The 23112-nt window shown below is 38.6% G+C and overlaps 1 protein-coding gene across 5 annotated transcripts in view; it reads left to right on the top strand.

Moving 5' to 3' along the window:
• The window catches only part of LOC132306172 (uncharacterized), a 59371-nt gene extending 44973 nt beyond the window's left edge, over positions 1–14398 (top strand). Inside the window, exons 5-10 of one of the 5 annotated variants that reach the window (XM_059803451.1) lie at positions 6821–6864; positions 10727–10814; positions 10905–11740; positions 12462–12749; positions 12838–12894; positions 13776–14395. In XM_059803451.1, the coding sequence (XP_059659434.1) occupies positions 6821–6864; positions 10727–10814; positions 10905–11740; positions 12462–12749; positions 12838–12894; positions 13776–13892 (1430 nt within the window). In that variant the 3' untranslated portion in view covers positions 13893–14395. Of the gene's footprint in view, positions 1–6820; positions 6865–10726; positions 10815–10904; positions 11741–12461; positions 12750–12837; positions 12895–13775 lie in introns of all 5 variants that reach the window. The other 4 variants (XM_059803455.1, XM_059803453.1, XM_059803452.1 and 1 more) reach the window with 4 other exon arrangements.
• The last annotated feature ends 8714 nt before the right edge of the window (positions 14399–23112 follow it).

The following is a 23112-nucleotide window of genomic DNA, read 5'->3' as shown; positions in this document are numbered from 1 at the left end:
ATCTCATACATTCTGATGTGTGGGGTCCTCCTCCTGTAACTGTTTTTTCGGGGCATCGTTATTATGTTACATTCATTGATGATTATTCCCGTTGCACATGGGTATATTTACTTAAAAAGAAATCTGAAGTTTTTCCTTTGTTCACTCAATTCCTCCAAATGATCAAAACTCAATATAAAACTGTTGTTAGGAATATTAGGTCTGACAATGGTCGTGAATATATTTCCAATGAGTTTCGGTCTCAACTTAACCAACAGGGTATTCTTCATCAGCTTACTTGCCTATATACCCCTGAACAGAATGGTGTTGCAGAGCGTAAATACATGCAATGGTTGCTGACTATTATCGCCTTGATAGTGGAAGGTTGTCTTGGGATGTGCGTTTCCGGCAAGCTTTTCAGGATTGGGAGCTGGATGATGTCACTGGGTTTTTGGCTCTTCTTTACGGACAGGAGGTGGAGGGGTCTGGGGCAGATTCTTTGATTTGGGTGCCTTCTTCTCAGGGAATGTTCCAGGTCCGGTCCTTTTTTGTGTGCCTTTCTGGTTTTCATGGTACCTCATTCCCATGGAAGACGGTGTGGAGGTCTAAGGCGCCTCTTAGGGTGGCCTTTTTTGTGTGGATTGCTGCTTGGAGTAAGATTTTGACGTTGGACAACTTGAGGAAGAGAAGACATATCATTGTTAATAGGTGTTGTCTTTGCAAGATTAATGGGGAGTCGGTGGATCATCTTTTGTTGCACTGTCCTGTGGCTCATGATTGTTGGAGTTTGATGTTTGGCCTGTTTGGTATTCATTGGGTCATGCCTCGGACATCTTGGGAGTTGTTAGATATGTGGAGGGGCCAATGGGTGGGGGCTCAGGTCAGAGTTTTTTGGAGGGTGATCCCTTTTTGTATTTGGTGGAGCCTTTGGAGAGAGCGTAATGGAAGATCTTTTGAAGGAAAGGAATCCTCCATTGGGGTGTTAAAATTTTCTATCATTTGTAATTTGTTTTGTTGGGGTTAGGGGAGAGACTACTCCTCTCTTGAGGAGATTGTTGACTTTATGAGTTCTTTGAATTCATAGGTTCCGTTTTGTCTTTGTATAGTTTGGGTCGCGTTCCCCTTTTTGAACGCTTTTAATACAATTTACTTATCAAAAAAAAAAAAAATGAATGTGCCAAAGTTATTTTGGCACATGGCGGTTCTTACAATTACTTATCTTATTAATCGTACCCCTAGTAGAGTCTTAAATGGTAAGGCCCCCTTACAAGTGCTTCAGCCTGATGTTACTCTTTTTTCCATCATGCCTCAGATGTTTGGATGTACATGTTTTGTTCAGAATCGTAGCCCTTTTCGTACTAAACTTGATGACAAGGCCATTAAATGTATCTTTTTAGGATACTCTTCCATGTCAAAAGGTTACAGGTGTTATGATCCAGTACACAAACACATGTATCACTCTCTTGATGTCACCTTTCATGAGCATTCCCCTTTTTATGGTTCTAACACTATCTTGCAGGAAACTTCTACTCTCGATCAAAGCGCTTCTCATCTTGCTCGTCCTCTTCCTCTTTTCCAAGAAGAGACTTCTCTTGTTGTTTCCTTACCCCCTTTGCAGGTCTATTGACGTTGCCTTCGTGCTCTTCCTCAACTGCCTTCATCCTCCTCAGACTCAGGTTCAGGTACATCTCTCTCTCCTTTACATTGCCCTGACCTTGTTCCTGTTCATGTTCCCAAGTCTCGGTATCCAACTCGGGACCGCAAACCCCCTGCTAGATTTGGATTCACTTGTAGTACTGATCATCCTATTTCGCAGTATATCTCTTATGATGGTCTTTCAGGGTCTTACCGAGCCTTTTTAGGCAAACTTGATTCCATTTCCATTCCCAGAATGTTGTCTGAGGCTCTCTGGAATCCCAATTGGATGTCTGCTATGAAGGTAGAAATGGATGCTTTGCAGCATAATGAAACAAGGGAGCTTGTATCTCTCCCTCCTGGTGAAAAGACTATTGGTTGCAAATGGGTGTTCAATATTAAATATCTGGTTGATGGTTCTATTGATCGGTATAAAGCCCGCTTGGTGGCCAAAGGGTTTACTCAGATTCCTGGTAAAGACTTTAATGATACCTTCGCTCTTGTGGCTAAATTGACCTCAGTTTGTTTGCTTGTCTCTCTTGCTGCCTCTCACAATTGGCGTCTTCATCAGCTTGATGTGAAGAATGCTTTCCTTAACAGTGATCTTCTTGAGACTATTTACATGGATCCTCCACCCGGTTTTCGGGTTGAGGGGGAGTATGCTGGAAAGGTCTGTCGATTGCGGAAGTCTTTGTATGGATTAAAACAATCTCCCAGAGCTTGGTTCAGCCGCTTTAGTGATGTAATTCTATCCATGGAGTTTGTTAGATGTCATTCTGACCATACATGTTTTATCCGCCGTTCCTCTAATGGTCGATGTATCATTTTGCTTGTCTATGTTGATGATATCATCATTACTGGCAATGATATCCCTGGAATTGCTCAAGTAAAGCTTCAATTGGCTAAAGCTTTTGATGTGAAAGACCTTGAGTAGCTCAGATATTTCTTGGGAATTGAGGTTACTAGATCTAAGCAGGGTATCTCCTTATTGCAAAGGAAGTATGTCTTGGATCTTCTTCGAGACACGGGTATCCTTGGGTGTAAACCTGCTTCCACTCCTATGGATCCTAATCTGAAGATCTCGACTGAGTCCGAAGATCTCCTTTCTGATCCCTCGCAGTGTCAGCACTTGGTAGGAAGATTGATTTATCTTACCAACACCCGTCCTGATTTGGCTTTTGCGGTTAGTGTTGTGAGCCAATTTATGCATGCTCCTCGTATATATCATATGGATGCAGTATATCATATTCTTCGATATCTTAAGTCCTGTCCTGGACTTGGATTATTCTATTCTTCTAGCAAGCAAGTTGGGTTATCTTGTTTCAGTGATGCAGACAATGCTGGGTCCAAGACTGACAGACGTTCCACATCTGGCTTCTGTACTTTCTATGGAGACCATCTTATATTATGGAAAAGTAAGAAACAACCTGTAGTTTCTAGATTTTCAGCAGAGGCTGAGTATCGTGCCATGGCTCAGGGTACTTGTGAGATTCTCTGGCTTCGATCTCTTTTGGAGGAGCTAGAGCTAGGTGAAAAACAGTCCTTAGACTTGTTTTGTGATAATAAGTCAGCCATCATGCTTGCTTCAGATTCTGTTTTTCACGAGAGGACTAAACATATAGAGGTGGACATTCATTTTATCAGAGAGAAGGTTCGTTCGGGAATTATCAAGCCGTGTTTTGTTCGTTCCTCTAATCAGTCGGCCGATGTGTTCACCAAATTTGTTATTCCATCTTTGCTTCATTCCTCGATTACCAAGCTGGGCTTGATTGATATCTTCACTCCAGCTTGAGAGGGAGTGTTGAAAGATCTTTATTATTTTTATTTTTATTTTTATTAGCTTTTTTTAGCCTTTTATTAGATGTTTTATGTAAGATCCCTATAATCATGGGATCACGTAGATAAGATCTCTGTAATTATAGAATCCCGTAGATAAGATCTCCATAATCATGGGATCCCGTAGATTTTGGCATATTTTATGTCTTTCTTTGATTTGGTTTCCTTTCTTTGTACCCTATTCTTGTATATAAATATAGATCTTGGCTCTCAGTTTGAGAAAGCCAAAACACAAAACTTCTTCTTTTGGAGGAAATTTTATGGAGGCGGAAATTTAGAGCTCTTTGATTGAAAGAAGGCGACCGTAATACGAAATTCTTCCACCGCTTGGCGAATGCCTATAGAAGACGAAATCATATTGGAAAGCTTCGGATTGATGGAAATATGGTGTCCAGGGATGAGGAGGTTTGGGCTGGTTTCGTGTCTTTCTTTCAGCAGTTATTCATGGAGATAGTTCGTGGTAACCTGTGTTAGATGGGCTTAAGTTTGTGGGAATCTCGGGTGAAGATAGTGATTGGCTTGAGATGTCGTTCGGGGAGGAGGAGGTCTTGGAAACTGAGAAGTTGTGATGGGGACAAAGCCTCGGGACCAGATGGATTCACATTAGCCTTTTTCCAACAAAATTGGGAGGTGTTGAAGACCGAGGTGATGGGAGCTCTTAGTTCTTTCTATTTGGATGGTTTCTGTGAGAAGAGCCTTAATGCTTCTTTTATCACCCTTGTTCCAAAGAAGAGTGGTGCCACAAAGGCAAAGGATTTTAGACCGATTAGTTTGATTGTTGCGATTATAAGCTTTTTGTGAAATTTTAGCCATCGGTCTGGGAAGAGTTCTGGATAAGGTGATTTCGGATTCCCAGAATGCTTTTGTTGGTGGGCGTCAGATTTTGGATTCAGTGTTAGTCGCTAGTGAGTGTGTGGAGGCCATGGTCAAAAGTGTTGTTCCGGGGATTGCTTGCAAATTGGACATCGAAAAGGCCCATCATCATGTTTGTTGGAAGTTTTTGATGTATTTGTTGGAGAGAATGGGATTTGGGCATAGATGGAGATCATGGATTTATCGGTGCGTATTAACAACACGCTTCTCTGTCTTGGTGAATGGATGCCTTGCAGGTTTCTTCACTAGTTCTCGTGGATTACTCCAGGGTAACCCTTTATCCCCCTTTTTGTTCATTATCGTTATGAAGGCCTTTAGTAGGTTGATGGGGATGGTAGAGGGTGGATTAACTGAGGTTTTTGAGATGTGTTTTGGCTTGCTTCCAAGTTGTTTTAGGTTTGAAAATTAACATTGGGAAAAGCAAGTTGGTGTCAGTTGGGAAGGTTAAGGAGAATTATGATTTAGTGGACATTCTTGGGTGTGGTGTTGGCTTCTTTCTGATCTCCTATTTGGGGCTTCCCTTGGGTGCCTCGTCCAGGAGAACTTTCAATTTGGGACCTTGTGGTTGAGAGATTTAAAAGAAGTCTTGTGTTGCAAGAAGCAATACCTTTCGAAAGGATGGAAAATTACTCTTATGAAGAACACTCTCTCGAACCTCCCTACTTCATGTTTCTTTTATTGATGCCTATGTTCATTGTTCAAAGGAGATGCAAAGGTAGTTTTTGTGGGGTGGAAAGGGTGAAGAGTTCAAATACCACTTGGTTAACTGGGACAAAGTATGCTTCCCTTTTAAGAAGGGGTGAGATTGGAGCTATTTCAACAAGTCTTTGCTTGGAAAATGGTTTTGGAGATTTGGAGGCAAAAGGTCCATATTATGGAGGAGGGTCATTGCCTGCCGGAGGGGGAAGTTGGGTTTCTGGAGAGTTGAGATCTCCGACGGGTGTTGGTGTGTGGAAGCTTATCTGAAAAGGTTGGGACGAGTTTTCAAAACGCATCCGGTTCAAAGTTTTGAATGGGAGACACGTTAGGTTTTGGGAGGATCGTTGGTGTAGGGATGTTACCTTGGCTCGTAGGTTCCTGGACTCTTAAGGATTTTGGTTGTTGACGGCTATCGTTTTGATGATGGGAAGTTGACTTGGGATGTGCAGTTTCATAGAGCATTCCATGATTGGGAGCTCTCAGATGTCACAGAGTTTTTGTCTTCTCTCTATAGTCAGGTGGCGGGGTTTGGATGAGATGGTTTGGGAGGGCTCTCCAAGAGGGGTTTTTGATGTCAAATTGTTTTGCTAGTGTTTGTCGGAAACCCAGGCTCTTCCTTCCCTTGGAAAGTGGTTTGGAAGACGAAGGCCCCCTTCAAGGTGGCCTTTTTTACTTGAACAGTTGCTCTTGGAAGCATCCTCACTCTTGACAATCTTAGAAGGAGAGGTCATATTGTAGTGAATTGGTGTTGCATGTATAAGATTTCGGTAGAATTTGTGAACCATCTTCTTCTTAATTGCCCAGTAGCGAGAGATAGTTAGTCTATGTTCTTGGTTGCTTTTGGTATGGTTTGAGTGTTCCCTAGCTCTACAATGGATTTGTTAAAGTCTTGGAGAGGGTGTATAGTGGAGAGTTGAGTCAGAGAAGCTTGGAGGGCCACTCCCCTTTGTTTATGGTGGGGTTTGTGGCATGAGAGAAATAAGAGATCTTTTGAGGGAGAGGAATCTCCAATTTGGACTCTCAAATACAATATATTGTCTAGCTTATTTTTTTGGGTTTATGGGCGTAATTGTAAATCTTTGGGGGATCTTTTTGGATTTTGTGGATAGTTTGAAACTTTAGTATCGCCTTGGGCGTCCTTTGTTTATTCCCCCCCTTCGTTTTTTTTTTTTAGCACCTTTAATGAAATCTTACTTATTAGGGGAAAAAAAAAAAAAGGTTTAAGCTTGGTCAACTGGATCTAAAATTTGGAAGAAACACGATATTATGTATGTAAACGAAGCAAACTGGTGCAACCCAGTTTTGCAAAATTTGGAGTTAACAACCATCTATTCTAAAAGCTTAAGCTGTTAGAGAGGGTGTAGCTTTAATCCTCTAACACGCCCCCTCACGTTTGGCCTTCTTTTGGTCAAACAAGTGTTTCAATTCATGTTCTTATAAAAACCATCTACTCTAAAGGCTTAAGCTACTAAAGAGGGTGTAACTTTAATAGTTAAATCTTCTAATAAGAGTCTTACTAATATGAGGAGAATTGCAATTTCAGGTGTCAAGCATTTTAATCAGTTTATACTTTAGAATGGTTTATGGTTTAATGAAATCATATTACACAGACGTAAATTCAGCATAAGTCATTTTTTGAAACTTAATTTGTGATAAATATTGAGCTACTAATCATGTCTGTTGAGATCAAACTTGCTTGTGGAAGAAATTGGGGTGCCTTTTCATTTTATTTTATTTTTCGTTTTTCTGCTTTTTGTGCTTTGGTTCAATATCAATGCCTTTGTGATTTCTCATTCAGATATGCTGGATTGCAAGCTTACCCTGGGAGAGAAAGAAAAAGGAGTATGTCTCTTCATGAGTACCAGATACTTAATTTCATTCTAATTTTGGTATTGGATCTAGTAAATTGTGGTTCTGATGGTAATTGTCTTTTGCTGATTGGGTTTGTATTTAGTGGATTTGTGTTCTTATATATTGATACTTTTTAAAGATTTGTGCTCTCTCTCTCTTACAATTTTTAAAGTTTGAAAGCTCAAATAATATGCTGCATATCCATCTGAAACTAAGAATGCTTTTTTTTTGGAAGACAATGTGTTGCTTCATTATTTGATATAGTTCAGTTGAAAGAAAAAAAAAAGCTAGAAAATAGAAGAGAAGAATTCTTGTATATCTCATAGATGTGAGTAAATGTGGGTTTATATAGGAACCCAATACAAGACAATCAATACAATTATTTAGCCAATTATCAGAAAATAAGCTAAATCAAATATCAATTTCTATTATCACGCTAGCAACATCATAAAATTCCTATAATCAAGCTAGCAAATTATATGCATCAGAATAGTCAACTCTCAATTAATCACAGGCTGTAAACAACCTATATTCATGACACTCCCCCTCAAGCTGGAGAGGAGATATCAACAACTCCCAGCTTTCTGCAAATAGGAGTCGAATACATTCTTTCAAAGAGCTTTGGTGAAGATGTCAGCTAGCTGATTGCCAGAGGGCACAAAAGTGAGTCACAATCTCATTTGAGGCCACCTAAGAATGAATGAAATGACAATTCACTTCAATGTGTTCTGCCCGTTCATAAAAAATTGGATTGCTAGAAATATGAATGGCGGCCTTGTTATCACAGTATAGAGAAGTTGGATCTTGTACTGAGATTCCAAATTCTTGTAGAAGGCTTCTCAACCAAGTTAGGTCGCAAGTTGTGTGAGCCATTGCACAGTATTCAGCCTCAACAATAGATTGAGCAACAACTGATTGCTTCTTACTTCTCCAAGTCACAAGATTACCCCCTATAAAAGTACAATAACTTGCAGTTGATCTTCTATCTGAGGGACAACCTGCCCAGTCTGCAACAACTGATTGCTTCTTACTTCTCCAAGTGATAAGATTATCATGGTATGTTGTTAGATCAGTCAAACCTCCAAGGCTCCACCTTGACTTCTCAAGCTCCATGCCATGTAACACATCACGATTTTCGGACTATCATGACTAACCAAACCGATTGACTCCACCTGCAACTAAAATGCGTTGCAGCACCTGTTGTGACTCTTGTGTTTTTTGGATCTCCTTCACCTTCGACTCTGATACCACTTGTTAGACTTCAAAAGTGTAAGGACTTGAAGATCCACAAGAAGAAATAAAGCAATCACCCACACAAAACATAAGAATTAATGTGGTTTGGCCAAACTTGGCTTACGTCCACGGATGTGAAGAGATTCACTATGATTATATAGAGATATTACAACAGTAGAGAATTCTTCACACTAGACCATGTACATAAACTCTTGCATTTGAGTTCTTCTCCGTGTACTCCATGAGACTCCCTCTCACCATCGGTGTTAACTCCACTCTACCAACCCGTAAACTACCTTTACCCATCGACTCCCTCATGAGGTTACCACTCTTCACTATAGAATTAGGGCTCCATGTCTCTCCATCTCATAAGTCTCAACCCATAACCTAGTTATCTATTTATAGAGTCCAAAACACAATTCCTTGGACAAAGATTACAATTACTTGGAGCCCAAGACTTGCCTAACAAGAAATTACCTAATAAATACAACTCTAACATAGAAACCTAATTAGAAAATGAATTTGAGGCACAATTCCTAACAAACACTTGGTTTTCATCACTAATTTTAACATTAATATCCTCCAAGTCTATGAAATCTTATTGAACTCATCTTGATGATCTTTTAATGGTTGAGTCTTCATCATCCATAGGCTTTAGAGTCCTTCCAAATACAACTTGTTCTTGTGATGGTCATGTATATACTCTCAAACTTGACCCACATCCTAGCAATTGGTATTTCATCAGTAACTTTTTGCAGTATTTCCTTAGCAAAACACAACTAAATCGTATCTAGTGCCTTAACATAGGAGTTCCTACTGATATTTTGTCATCATTGTCAGTACGTCTCTCTACCCAACAGATCTTTCTGTAACTCTTTCTGAACCAACCGAGCACACATCTTCATTTGCCACAAACCGAAACTGTTCTGCCTGTTTAACTTCTAATATGCTGACGTTTTCCAAACCACTAACCCAGGCAAACCGTCCTGCACAATAATAGCTTACATGGTTCAACTGAAAGCCTACGTATTATGGTGATGAAATCAAGGAATTTCCCTATAAAGATGACATGAACCGTCCTGCGCAACATTGTAAGTTCTTTCTCTAAGAGTCTTAATTACACCATTATATGTTTGTGCCTAACGGCTTATATACAGAACGCAGGAAATTTTTTAGCGGAGACCCTGTTTTTGACCGTATACTCGAATGGAAGAGAGCTTCTTTGCACTATTTATTGATTATCCACAAGTGCATTTGAACCCCATACTGGGTCTCTCTCAGGCTACAGGTGCTCTCCACTAGATTGCTCAAACACTTTTCTGACTGTAGGGCTTCTACCTTCTGTGTCCAAACACACACAAGCTTTCTAACACCTACAGACTTCTTCCATGGGCATTGGGGCTTCGAATTCAAAGTACCACCACATCAATAGATTAAGATAAAAAGGAAAAGGAAAAAGTAAGGGAGAGGACGAGCTGAATAATCTGGGTGGGAAAATAAAATGTCACCCTTTAAGGTGATTTTATATTAATAATCTGAAGGGTAAAGTGCAAAAAACACCCCCTGCTATTTAAAAAATGTGCAAAAAGCACCTTGAAGTTTAGTATGTGCATATAAATCCCTACATTTGAAAATATATGCAAATTGTACCTTGACCGTCAATTTTGACAATATTTTTTTTTATAAAACCCCAAAATACCTTTAATAATTATTGTTTTTTATTTTTATTTTGTCTTAAGGGCATTTTAGGTATTTCAGTCATCAAATTGACAAAATGTCCTTATTCGCTCGGTTTGGAAAATGTAGGAGGGGGGTGAGGTGGTTGTACACTGGGAAAAGAAGAAGGGGGGGGGGGGGGGGGGGGGGGGGGGGGTGGGTTGGGGGTTAGGAGTGGGGTGAGGTGGTTGTACACTGGAAAAAGAAGAAGGGGGGGGGGGGGGGGAGGGGGGGGGGGGGGTTTATGGTATATAACAAGGTTATTTTTTTGCACTTTACCCTAATCTGAAATAGAACTTCATATCCCAACATAAATAGTTTTTTTTTTTTTCGTTCGCAAGAAACGCAGTCACACACTCACTTTTTACCCATATGGAGACTTGAACCCTCGACTTTCTACTTTGAAAGTTGAGGAAGTACCACTAAGCTACAAGGCCCTTCATCCCAACATAAATTGTTTGAAATCCATCAGAACCTCCAACAAAATAAACATCATCATGGGCATCTTCCCAAGCAAAACTAACACTTTTAACTTATGAGGAACTCAAATGTCAAAAACTGTTGTATTCTATTAGTCAGAAGTCAGAAAAATGGTTTCAACATTTTGTAAATCCATTGATCAATTTTGCCAACTTTGTTAAATGTAACGTAAGGTAATATGGTCTTGTTATCATGTTTTTACAACATGAGGGAGTAAAAGTTGTGCATTTTCCTCCAAGAATTAATGTTATGTTTTAATAACACAAGGGAGAGTAAAAGTTGGGCATTTTCCTCCAACAAATTAATGTTGTTTAAAACGTGCAGAGTTTATAACATTGAATTTGTTGTATTATTATTAATATTATTATTATTATTATTATTATGAATAACTAGTGATATAATGAAGATATTACTATATTTGTAGTTTATCGATGGAATGTTTGATGAAACTGATGAGCCAGGTCTTGGTGGCGGAAGTAAGATTCCAGATATATGTGAAGATTATCTTTTGGGTAAAGTCATTATAAGATAATTTGACCCAGTCAGAATCATCATATTTTTTTCAAATTGCTGGTGTAGTTACCCTTTTCTTCTGTTCTTAGACACTGAATTTGCTGATGAAGCTTGGGATCCCAGTTGCATTCCAAGCGAAGAATCATATGTGGGAAAATTGGATTTAGAAAACCAGTCTGCAGCTTCAGGTGGAAGAGACTGTGGTGCTGAGATGTCAGAATTGTCTACCACAAGTATCCCAGTGCTTGAAGATAACTGGGATCAGAATTTTTTTTTGCTTGACAAGATGACTATTAATGAGCTAAATGGGGCCTTCAGGAAAATTTTTGGATGTGAAACATCTAATACAGACAAGCAGTGGCTGAAGGGCCGTATATTGTTTGGTTTGCAGAATCTTGTTGAAATGGATGGTGGTTTGAGCCTCTTGGAATGTCATGTAAATTCCAATGAAAATGAAGGCAAAATGATCTTGAAAGCAAGAAATGCGTGCTTCATTAGAACATCCAGCCCCTTCACCAGTGTGTTCAATTTCAAAACAAAGCCAAGAGTCCAAAATGTTAAGAGAGGAAGACCAGCTAGCTGTGATTCTTCTAATACCTTCTCATCTGAAATTAGCAAAGACATGCTTGGTTCCCCAGATTTGGGAGGAAAGCAAAATATGCTTGTTACCAAAAAGAGATTGCGTAAGCCTACTCGGAGGTATATCGAAGAATCAGTGGAACAAAATTCAAGGTATCAAAGGAGAAAATGTGGGATTTCTGATACAAGCTCTGAGGATAAAATTTTACAGATTGGATCTCACACACAGAATTCCAGAAAGGTATACGGAGCAACACCATTGATTTGTTGGGAGGAGTCTTTTAAAGGGGCTTGTATTCAAGTTCCATTTGGTATACCAGTCCAGAAAGGGCGCTCAAAGAAAAAGGTGAGAATCTTATCTGGTAAATGACTTGAAAAAAAGAGTGTGTATAATGTTATTTATTTTAAGGTAAACAAATCTGTGTTAAAATTTTAGCACACCTCTTTTATCCATCAAATGAGGATTATTGTTACAAAAATTTTGACAGTTTTAAATTTGGCAAGGGAGAGGGTTGGTCCGACTGGGTTCCAGAATAACCAAGTCGTTAATAAGTAGTAGAGTAGATATAGTGATGCACACGCACCTGTTGTGATTTTCTTGGAAGGAGTACAACTGTTCAAACGTATGGTAGTGACTTGCATGTCATGAACTATGCGACTGATGTTGGCAAATAATGCAAGTCATGAACTATGCGACTGATGTTGCCAAATAATGCTTTCAGTACCAGTTTTGTGAGGTTCTCTCTGTCCGATGTCATCCTGATTTCATTAAATATGTATATTTTTAATTTATTTATGAATCTGTAATTGTTTAGTTGATGTTTTTGACCTTACATTTTGTATCTAATTGAATTTTCAATGATGTATTTTGAATTCAAATGCGAAAGAAAAGCCCCTATATTCCCTATCTCTTATTATCAATCCTTTAAATGAGGGGGGCCCAGTTTTTGATTGGTTTCCAACTGTACAATATATTTTTCAGTAGTAAATGATCTGTGTCTGATATATTTTTCACAATTGGTAAACATGAGTGGTCAATCTCATAGTTTTAGTTATTTCTTTTTCAGGGACGGGATTATGAGGATGTCAGGGACAGTGAACTCTTAGGTTCAAATGTGGATTCAATTAAGGATTTTCTTTCAGCTGATTCACATGATGAAATATCTGAAGATGAATGTATTACAAGGAGTAGGATTCAAAATAGCAAGGGTAGGAGAAAGCACCACATATTCTGGACCCTCTCTGAGGTGTCGAAGTTGGTCGAAGGTGTTTCCAGGTACGGAGTTGGAAGATGGATTGAGATAAAGAGGCAGCAGTTCCCATTATCTGCAAACCGCACGGCGGTAGATCTCAAGGTTGTTACATTTTTCTACTATTTCAGTTTCTGTCTTACATTTTTGTACCCTTTTGGGAACTCAAATTTGTCATCACTTTGGCTTTCAGGACAAATGGAGAAATCTACTTAGGGCTAGCCTCTCGCGTTCACAGAGCAAGAGCGAGGTTGGCTATCACTGATTTTATATTTCTTTACCTTTCTATGTTATAAATAGGTGTATATTTACTTTGTATCCAAGACCTAGGTCACTTTCTACATTGTTTGCTTCTATTTAGACTAATTTTTGTCTCTCATTTGCATGGACGGGCATTAGCTGTTTGATAATTAGTTATAAGCTTCGTATATCTAGACATTTGATGTCTTAGATATATAAAGTGCTATGTATGTAACCAACGGGTCAATGGCCTAGCGGTATCAGCCTCTTACTTTCCAAAGGGAGGTCAGGGATTCAAGTCTCAGAAGAGACAAGTGTGTGTGTCTTTTTCCTTCTCCAATTAAAAGACAATAATAAAAAAGTTGTAAGTTCTGCAAACAGGCAGGTAGGCATGTTGCCATGATTTTACACATTGTAAATTATGCATAAAGAAAATAAGCAGCAATGTTGTGAACAATTGTGTGTGCAATGTGCATGGATACACAAGAAGCAATGTTTTTACCAGATTATGGGTCCTAGATATCCTAGTGAGGTGTTGTTTTCTCCAAGTTTAGTTTAATTTTCTGCTTCAGGATACATGCATTAATTATACGTTGTACCAAAGGAAGTTCTAAATGTTGACGGGAATGCATACATATCATGTGAAAGGACAAATGCACTAGAATTGGGAATGCTTAAAAGTTCTAGATACTCAAAGACACATGGAAAGAAACGTTGGTATACAGAAAAATACTCATAATGGCATGACATTTAGCTCATACTGAAACTAGTAGTTCATGTTTACACAGTGAAAGTGCTTGTATTATTAAACTCTTTGATTTTACTGTTAGTTTTTTTTATCTCTTCTATTCACATGCTTTCTTCATAAAGACGGGATTATGGCTCATGCAGGTTCAGTCAAGTCGAATGCATGCATCACAATCAATACCAGAGTCTATTCTGCGCCGTGTTAGGGAGTTGTCTGTCATCCATCCATATCCAAGGGAAAGAAAGAATCAGCTCTCGTGAACTGTTTGTGTTGCCTCTCCCGTCACCACTGCAACCTGTGATAAAGCATACTTGGAAAAGAAACCTTTCTGCATTAAGAAATTTGCACTGGGTAAAAGGATATACTTTGGAAAGGAAACTTTTGTACATTAAAAGGATATTGATGAGTAGGATGGCTTGTATGCTAGAGGGGTATTTTTGCTTTTGTCTGGTTCATAGTCTTGTTTCTATTCTATTATATACTGTTTATACTTTTATATATATATATATATATATATATATATATATATATATTTAACCTAGACATAGTGATGGTTCACGTGTATGGCATTGCATAAATGGGTCATTGATTGATAAGATCTCACAAGTGCAGTATTCTTTCCTAGAGTCCTGCATGATGTGTCTGTAGTTTTCTCTTTTTCCTGCTGTAAGTCGGGATATACGGCTGTATGCTGTACTTAGTTTTGGTAAAACATTGTGTGTAATGTGTAATCATGTGTATATATATATATATATATATATATTCCCATGGGAGTCTTGTAATTTGTATTGGGGGTTTTGCATCAGTACATTGCAGGTCATCAAAATCTAGAGAATTTCAATTTTTGCATCTGTACATGAAATTATTGTGAGAGGAGAGGGTCTTTTGGCATGTTTTTGGCTTCCTCAGGGGCGTGTGAAGCTTAGCTTGCTTTAGCAGCCACGTGATGTGACACGCACTCGAGTGAGTACCGCTTTTTCTTGGGAGAGGTCGCTTTGCAAGGTCAAAATATGATTGTGGTTTTATAAGCTTAGAAGGTTAAATTTACCTTTATAAAACTACCACTACAACTAATGAAGTATAGCAAGTAGGGATCGTCTGCAGGGATTAAAAATGTAGTTGGAATTTAATTTCGACTCTAATGGATCACAAAATTGCAAGAGAGGGTTGGTTTGATTACTCTAAAGTTCAATTAACATAAAATGCAAAAAAATTAAGCTAGAGTGAGTGAGGGGTTAAGAGATGAGAAGAGAGCCTTAGGGTGTTGGAATCACCGCCAAAATCATTCACCAAACTACATACTTTCAACTAATTGGGGAAAACATTCTTGTAAATAAAATGCGACTACGACTCTAGTGGATCACAAGATTGCAAGAGAGGGTTGATTTGATTACTCTAAAGTTCAATTAACATAAAATGCAATAAAATTAAGCTAAAGTGAGTTAGGGGTTAAGAGATGAGAAGAGAGGCTTAGAGTGTTGGAATCACCGCCAAACTCATTCACCAAACCACATACTTTCAACGAATTGGGAAAACATTCTTGTGAATAAAATGCAATCACCAATTGCGATATCAAGCATAGACCATCAAATTCAAGTGTGAATTGTCTACCTAACCAACAAGTAAACTTAGTATAGCACAATTCAGCAAGTTTAAGCATAACCCATCAAATTAATAACAATTGTAAGTCATATCAATCTATAGAATTATGGACTTTGCAATAATAAGCCATGGAATATCAAAGTCAAGCATACCTTGTCTACCTAACAACAAATAACTAATGTGTAACACAACACATCAAGACTAAGCATAACCCATCAAATTAAGTGACAAATCCATTCAATGAAAACTATGCATAGCCATTACTAGATTCTCAATCAACCACACATAGACATGAAATTAATATAAAAAAACTAGTGTAGAGATCAATTTTCAAATAATCACACATAAGATAATATGTAATCATATAGAGAATCAATAGGAAGAATTAAACCATAGAAATTAAAGGAGAACCCAAGATTCATTTTATACACAAGGCTAAAACATTAATCACAAGATAAATTCCCCAATAAGTTAAAGAGAAGGGTTTAGATTACAAACTTGGGACTCATCCAAGCCCCAAAGAGAAGTCTAGCCAATCATGGAGGAGGTGGATGTGATCTTGGAACCCTCAAGGGCTATCCCAAAACATGGCTCTATCTTCTTCCTCTTCTTCTTTGTTGAATTCTAAAGAGAGAGAGAGTGTGTAGATCTTAAGATATGTCCTTGGTGCCTCCACTCTTCCCTTTTCTTCTAACTCTAATCTCTAACTTTTCTAGAAAGGAGAACTAATGAAAATTAATATAAAAGTTACAATGTAAAAAATTCAAGAACTATTACAAAGTGGTTCATTTCCTCTTTTATACAAACTCCTTGGAGTGCTAAACAAGTTAGAAATTTAGCCCCTAATTGGTTCAATCTCGCAACCACTTGGTAGGTGAAGTTCGGGTGAAACCGGGAATAAAAAGAGCTCTCTGGCAGGCAATCTGCGATTGATAGCAGAAATTGGCGATCGATTATCGATTGTGCGATCAATCGTAGCTGACTCGGCAGCTTTATCTTGACAACTGGTGGCCTTATTTGCTGACGTGGTGCTATGAACGATCGCAGAATTCTATGATCAATTGTGACTTTGACGAACGATGACGTGGCGGCCTTATCCCTTGTTGACGTGGCTGCGAATGATGACGTCGCTGGCGATCGATCGTTCAATTCTGCGATCGATCGCCACTTACTGCTTTGGCATTTTTCTAACTTTTTTGGATTTTTTTGATGGATTTACTCGACTCCAAAAAGGTTTTAATAACCCATTTTTAGCTTATTTGAACCTTATTGGCCTGAAATCGACAAAAAACATAAATTAAAACTAAAACAGGAAAGTAAAAATAGATAAAGAACTAAAATACCCTAGCTTAGATGCTAAACTGTGCAACAGTTGAACATTTATCACACCCCCAAACTTAAATATTGCTAGTCCCTAGCAATGAACTATGGAATAAAAAGGAAACAAATAACTATGCAATTATGAACTAGAAATGTAACGACCTTGGATTTTTCAACCCAGTGTGTCCTGTGATGACCCGAAGCGAATCCAAAATGCGGAAGCAAAACAAAAACAAGTTCTTGGAGATGTACGTCATCCCTAAGACACAAGAATGGCCCTTCGAGGAAAATCGAGACTCAGCGGAAGCAAAATGAAGACAAGGGTATCAAAACCCTATCAACATAAGGACCAAGGGTAAAATGGTCATTTTACCCTAAGAGGAAGAAATTTGACTTCCAATAAGTCAAATGAGACCAAAACATCCAAAAATATCCTTTGGTAACTTCACATGAAGTACCAAGGCCAAAGGAAGTGAAATCCCAAATGAACCCTATCACGATTCGAACCAAAACTGGCACCCTCTCACTAAAACAAGGATATCTCAAGCTATGAGAAGAATCTGAAATTCAAATTTCTACCATTGGAAATACAATGAAAAATGAATTAAAATAGACTCGAGAATCACCCGATTCGGAGTTCGGACGGAAAAGATATCAAGTCTTGAAGTTAAGGAAAGAAAACCCCATTTCTATTCAAGCCAAATCCTAACATTACCTCACTAAAACATGAATAACTTGAGTTAAAAATGGAATCTTAAGCTCTAATTGGTACCATTAGAAAGCTTATTTCGACTCGATCAGTTTAGACTCAAGAACGGACCAATTCGGAGTTCAAACGAGTGAGATATGGCCCTCCGAAGAAAGATGTTTAGAGTAGGAGGCCATGCACAGACCCATGCGGGCGCCCACCAAAATCCTGCGGGGGCCCACCAAATGCAGCAGATCCACATGAGCGCCAGCCAAAATTTTGCGGGGGCCCGCCAAATGCAGCAGTGGCGCGGATACTGGAACCCCAAAATGCAGAAACAAGGTAAAAAAGACAAGTCTCAAGAACATAGCCAACATGAATGATCATTTGCAAGTGTGTGCAACATACTTATGAGTAATCTTTAATCAATCAAGGAAAATAAACAAAAGGTGGCCTTAAGGCCTCATGACAAGTCATTTACAAATTGTGTTCGACTCTTCAATTTCCATATATTTTATAACAAACTATGAAGTTAAACCAACTCACATGTCATATAAGTGTCTTTGGCTCTTGGCCTTATTACATAAACATCCAAAGAGTGCTAAAAGGTGCACTTAACTGCACATTACATAGTTGAGACAACAAATACAAGTTTTGACAAAAAGGGCTACAAATAGCATTTCAAGCCATCCTTTACAAGAATTGAAACCTTCTAGTCTACAATCATCCATGCAATGATGAACATCACGAACCAAGTCTTCGTACCTGAACAAATCCCCCAGTAACTTCAGGGTGAGTAAATAAGTTTACTTGTAGAGAATGAGCATGCTTAGACTCGATTTCTTTAGAGATTTTTACATTGACTTGAAACAATTCAAAAGGGTCATGCCACCTAACGTCTACGTCAAAGGTGAGGCTTAGGGAGCATCCTAAACTACCTTAGATCATTTATAACATAAATCACATCCCTCATGCAATTCAAACAATATAGAAGCATGTTATACAAGGCAACAAGATACAGATTCCCAAGTTCATCAACTTGAAATCTAAAGTACGTAAACCACTAAATATAACCATTTAGCATAATTAGAATTTCAAATACAATGCATCAAGACATAGATTCTCGAAGTTATCAACTTGAAATCTAAAATACGAAAACAACCAAAGTGAATATACAAGTCCAAATCCATGATTTGAATATAGAAACAACTTCTAAAACACAATCAGATCCATGGTGCCATTAGATACAATTTAATTAAACAAAAATAATTAAATTCTCTAGATTTCAAATCAAATTTGAATAACCTCAAATTATTATATGTTAAACAATATAGCATGCTCATTACATATATCAAATCAAAAGAGCAAAATGAGCAAGACATCATCTTGTAAAATTTAATTAATTTAAATTAATTAAATCTCTAATTTTCAAAAATCATTCAAATGACCCCAAATTAATATATATTAAGCACTAAGTCATGGTCACACCATATCTCAAGTCTAAAATGGAATACAAGTAAAACACAATTTACTAGAATTTAAATCAAATTAAATTTATTTAATTTCTAGATTTGGAAACTTATCTAAATCATCCCAAATTAATATATACCAAAGATTAAGCTATAGCCATGCCATAAACCAAGTCTAAAATGAGTTATAAGCAACTATGACACATCATTTATTTATCAAATTAACAAAAAAAAACATGCTTACAACTTATATATTCATACAAAAGCAATTAAGGCCACTTAGAAAATAAATTATAACACCCCCTACCTCACAAAAGGATTGTTCCTCTTGAATCCAAGGCTAGCAAGCACAAAATGGTAAACCCTTCTAAGGTTATGAAGAGGAAGGTGAGGGGAACAAAAAGTATTCCCAAGGTCAAGCTTGGAAATCAATGGAAGGCCCTCAAAATCAAGTTCAAAGCTTAAGGCTTCAAGCTCCATCCATGGAGGCTAGGGTTTTCTTTACAAAAGAGGGAGGATATACAAATTAAGTGTGATAGAATGTGAGTGGAGGAAATAGAAATTTTTCACTCACTATGTGGTCTTACACCAAGGTCAACACACACAAGTCTTGGTCAACTGCACAAAAACCCCTCTTTAAAAATCCGAACACGAAAAGTGAGATTATGCCAACAAAGTGACAACCGAGAAAAAGACGAAAGGTGAATAGTGTCACAAAAGTGAAAATGTGAAAATGACTCAGTACTCAAAGAAAGTTGTCAATCCAAGGAAAAGAGTCTCAGAAACCATCTCCGAGATGACACTATGTGATGGGAAACCGAACTCAGAAAAGAAAAGATCAACGGAAAAAAATATCCGTGAAAATCTAAGAAAAAGGAAAGGAAGGAAAATAACCGGGTCATTACAACCTTTCCACCTTGAAGGGATTTCATCCCCGAAATCCAGCCCCACAAAACAAAAGTCGAAACCAGGATAACTACGGAGTACATCTCCTAGTATCTCACGCAATGAAGGACAAAGTACAAACTAATGTCATTTGCAACCACGTGCGCACGATAGGACAACCTCTCAAAAGGAAAGTGACCACGTGGCCGTACCATAAGTCAAAGGTCACATACAGAACCCAAGGTCAGACAAAGAAACGGAAAGCAACAACCGTAAGCATTCCATCATATTGATCCAAAAACAACCACCAAAAGAACTCCAAAATAACCACGTATCAAATCAGGGTACCGAACAAAGACGACATGGCAGTACGAATAGCGACCAGAACTAGCCCACGACATACTCAAATGTGTGGCAGCAATGACAATACCTAGTGCCCACCAACACTTACTCGTCAGTAAGGTAGTATCGACGGTAACTAGCACTCGCCCACAACACATAACTTTGTACGGTAGCATGACAGTATAAGGCACTAATTCATAACCTGCCCCCCACTAGGTCTACCCATGAAACTTCTCAATACAAATGACATCAATATAGTAAATCATCATTACCAAAAGCACTCTGGTAACCTGGCATTTCGCAGGAGTTGAGACATGGTCCAAAGACGTCGACATCCCGGCCATTCTTAAAATCCTGACGGCAATGTTACAGGTACCTTCTAGCTTAAGGTCTCAATCCTCAATACAACAAAACTAACAACTTCAATGCCTCAAAACACTCCTACTAACAACATCAATAAAAAATCCAAAGCCTAACAAGTAAATCAACACCACCAGGAATTAAAACGAGCCTTACTACAAGACATTTCATCGAAAGTCCGACATATCTCCTTGAAATAGATCAACTACAAAACCTCACTAGAATCAAACATCGGATCAAAATCCCTATCACGGATAACTAAATCCTCAAAAAACAAGTCCACCACGTGGCACACACATCAAAATCCTGACAACCAAAGTCACAAAACAAGTCTCTCAAAACCGTGCTTGGCATTACCAAGCTAAATCAAAATTCCTTAATTTCAGTCCATAAATAGTTACTGGAACTACGATTCCTCAAAACTATGCCTAGCCATAACTAGGATGAGAAAACTCCACAAACAAGCCATATCCAACAGCAATCCCCCAAAACTTCTCTTAAGAGTCAACCACATCCAGGTCTCCAAAAACTAAAGCAAGTCTCCAAAAGATATCCTCAAAAGAGCATCGATCTCACCTTACGAATCAAATAAATTCTCAATGATATGGACACAAGTCCTCGTAAAATGATCTCACACCAATCAACTCACGCAGAGCACCACAACTCGTCAACAACCACGGCAAAACTCCCCAAGGGAAGACACGAAAGGAAGGGAACCACCAGTCCTAAGAAGGACAATACCACGACTCTGTCTCTGAAATGAAAGACAACAAGGTCAAAGACTTCACCCCCTACATGGAAGTAAGTCGATTAAAATCAATCAAATCCTCACCAAGGACTCAAGACAACAATGGTGATCCTCACGGACCAGCCAACCCCAAAACTGTGCACAATGCAATGAAGAGAAGAGATTCACTCCTTGTGAAGTCCCTTACTCAAACCAAGAAAGGAGGAGAAACCCTATTCTCCCACAAGTGTCAACACGACGAACATAAAAATGGAGCATTCTTCCCACCTTAGGGAAGTGGACAGCTCACCTTAAAACAAATGTGACAACTCCTTTACAAGGAATTTGACAACGAAACCAGTGCAGAAACCGGCACACAAACAACGTGCGACCGAAGGAAACAAAAAGGAAAATGAAATATGGAAGTCATGCATATGACAAGGAAAGCAACTACCAAGTAAGTAAATCTACTCACATAGATAAAATCAAGGGTACAGCGGCACGTCTCCACGTAAGCACAAAATCATTTTACTAATGTACAGTAACAACATGGCATCTCTAAGCATATAAAGAAGGCATGCTAATGCCACACAACAAGAAGACAAATGTGGACACCTCCACCTACTCATGCATCACAATATCAAAGATCATACTACTAACATGGTAGTAAACGGAACTGTAGAAAACAAACATGATACAACAATGAACAAACATCGTGTCCTAGAGTGTCTAGGTAAAAAAAAAGACCAGCCTAGCCATAAACTGACTCCAAAACCAATGTGACAACAACCTGTCTCAAAACAAATGTGAGCCCTTACCACAATGGTAAGACTCTAACAATCCATCTTCGAATCTAAAGGTGACACTACAAGTGACACTAACAATGCAATGCTCTCACTAACCCAAAACATCGATCAATCGACTCGATCCTAAAAGCATCATCACACAAGGAGAACTCAAACGAAATGGCTACTCTAGCCATACAATCAGATAACCAAATTAATCAAATCGATCTCCAAAATCGTTCCCCAAACGACCATTAATCACCGTCTCAACACCAGACACTCAAAACAAAACTCACATCATCGCCAACCAAAAGGACTACGCCTATCGGAACAAAAACCAATGCTGATTCTATCCGAACTGCACTCGTAGCTAGCCAGTATGGTAGCATGATAGTGCCATGCACCCGCCCATAAACGTACCCGCCCACAAAAATTGCAATCTCAGAGGAACCATCCCAAACAATTAAGGATCCTAAGAGGTCCATAACCTTATCATGGCCCAAAACCAACAAATCAACAATCGATCCAAAAGCTCTAAGGCTACGCTTAACGACTCAACTCACAAGAGCCCAAACAAAAGGTGACCCACCATCTATCTCAAAACCAATGCTAGGTCGACAAAAACCTATACTATCGTAAAACCATGTGGACAATCACCAACAACCTCAAAGAAGAGTGCCTAAACAAAACCAGACACACCAAGCATCGTACTAAGTGCAAACTCACAAAACAACTAAACCTCAACTCAAACATCCCATGACTAATCCCAAGTCCTGTCAAATATTCAAAACAATCATGCATACATAAATCAAATCTAGCATACATCATATGTCGTGCTTGTTACCATAAAATCAAAATAAGCTAAACAGATAGCATACCACATGTAGCACATAGGCATATAAACATGTTATCAAACCAAAACATGTTATCATGAAGCATATAAACACATAGAGCATGGCAACATAAACATGATATGCACCCAAAACCTGTCGTGATAAGGTTTTCGAACCTAGGAGCTCTGATACCACCTGTGACGACCCTGGATTTTTCAACCCAGTGTGTCCTGTGATGACCCGAAGCGAATCCAAAATGCGGAAGCAAAACAAAAACAAGTTCTTGGAGATGTACGTCATCCCTAAGACATAAGAATGGCCCTTCGAGGAAAATTGAGACTCAGCGGAAGCAAAATGAAGACAAGGGTATCAAAACCCTATCAACAGAAGGACCAAGGGTAAAATGGTCATTTTACCCTAAGAGGAAGGAATTTGACTTCCAACAAGTCAAATGAGACCAAAAACATCC

This window comes from Cornus florida, unplaced genomic scaffold (assembly GCF_030987335.1).
Source record: "Cornus florida cultivar Cherokee Brave unplaced genomic scaffold, ASM3098733v1 CherokeeBrave_3.0.0_Hap2_Chr05, whole genome shotgun sequence".
Lineage (NCBI taxonomy): Eukaryota > Viridiplantae > Streptophyta > Magnoliopsida > Cornales > Cornaceae > Cornus > Cornus florida.
This window is presented reverse-complemented; position numbering and strand designations above follow the sequence as displayed.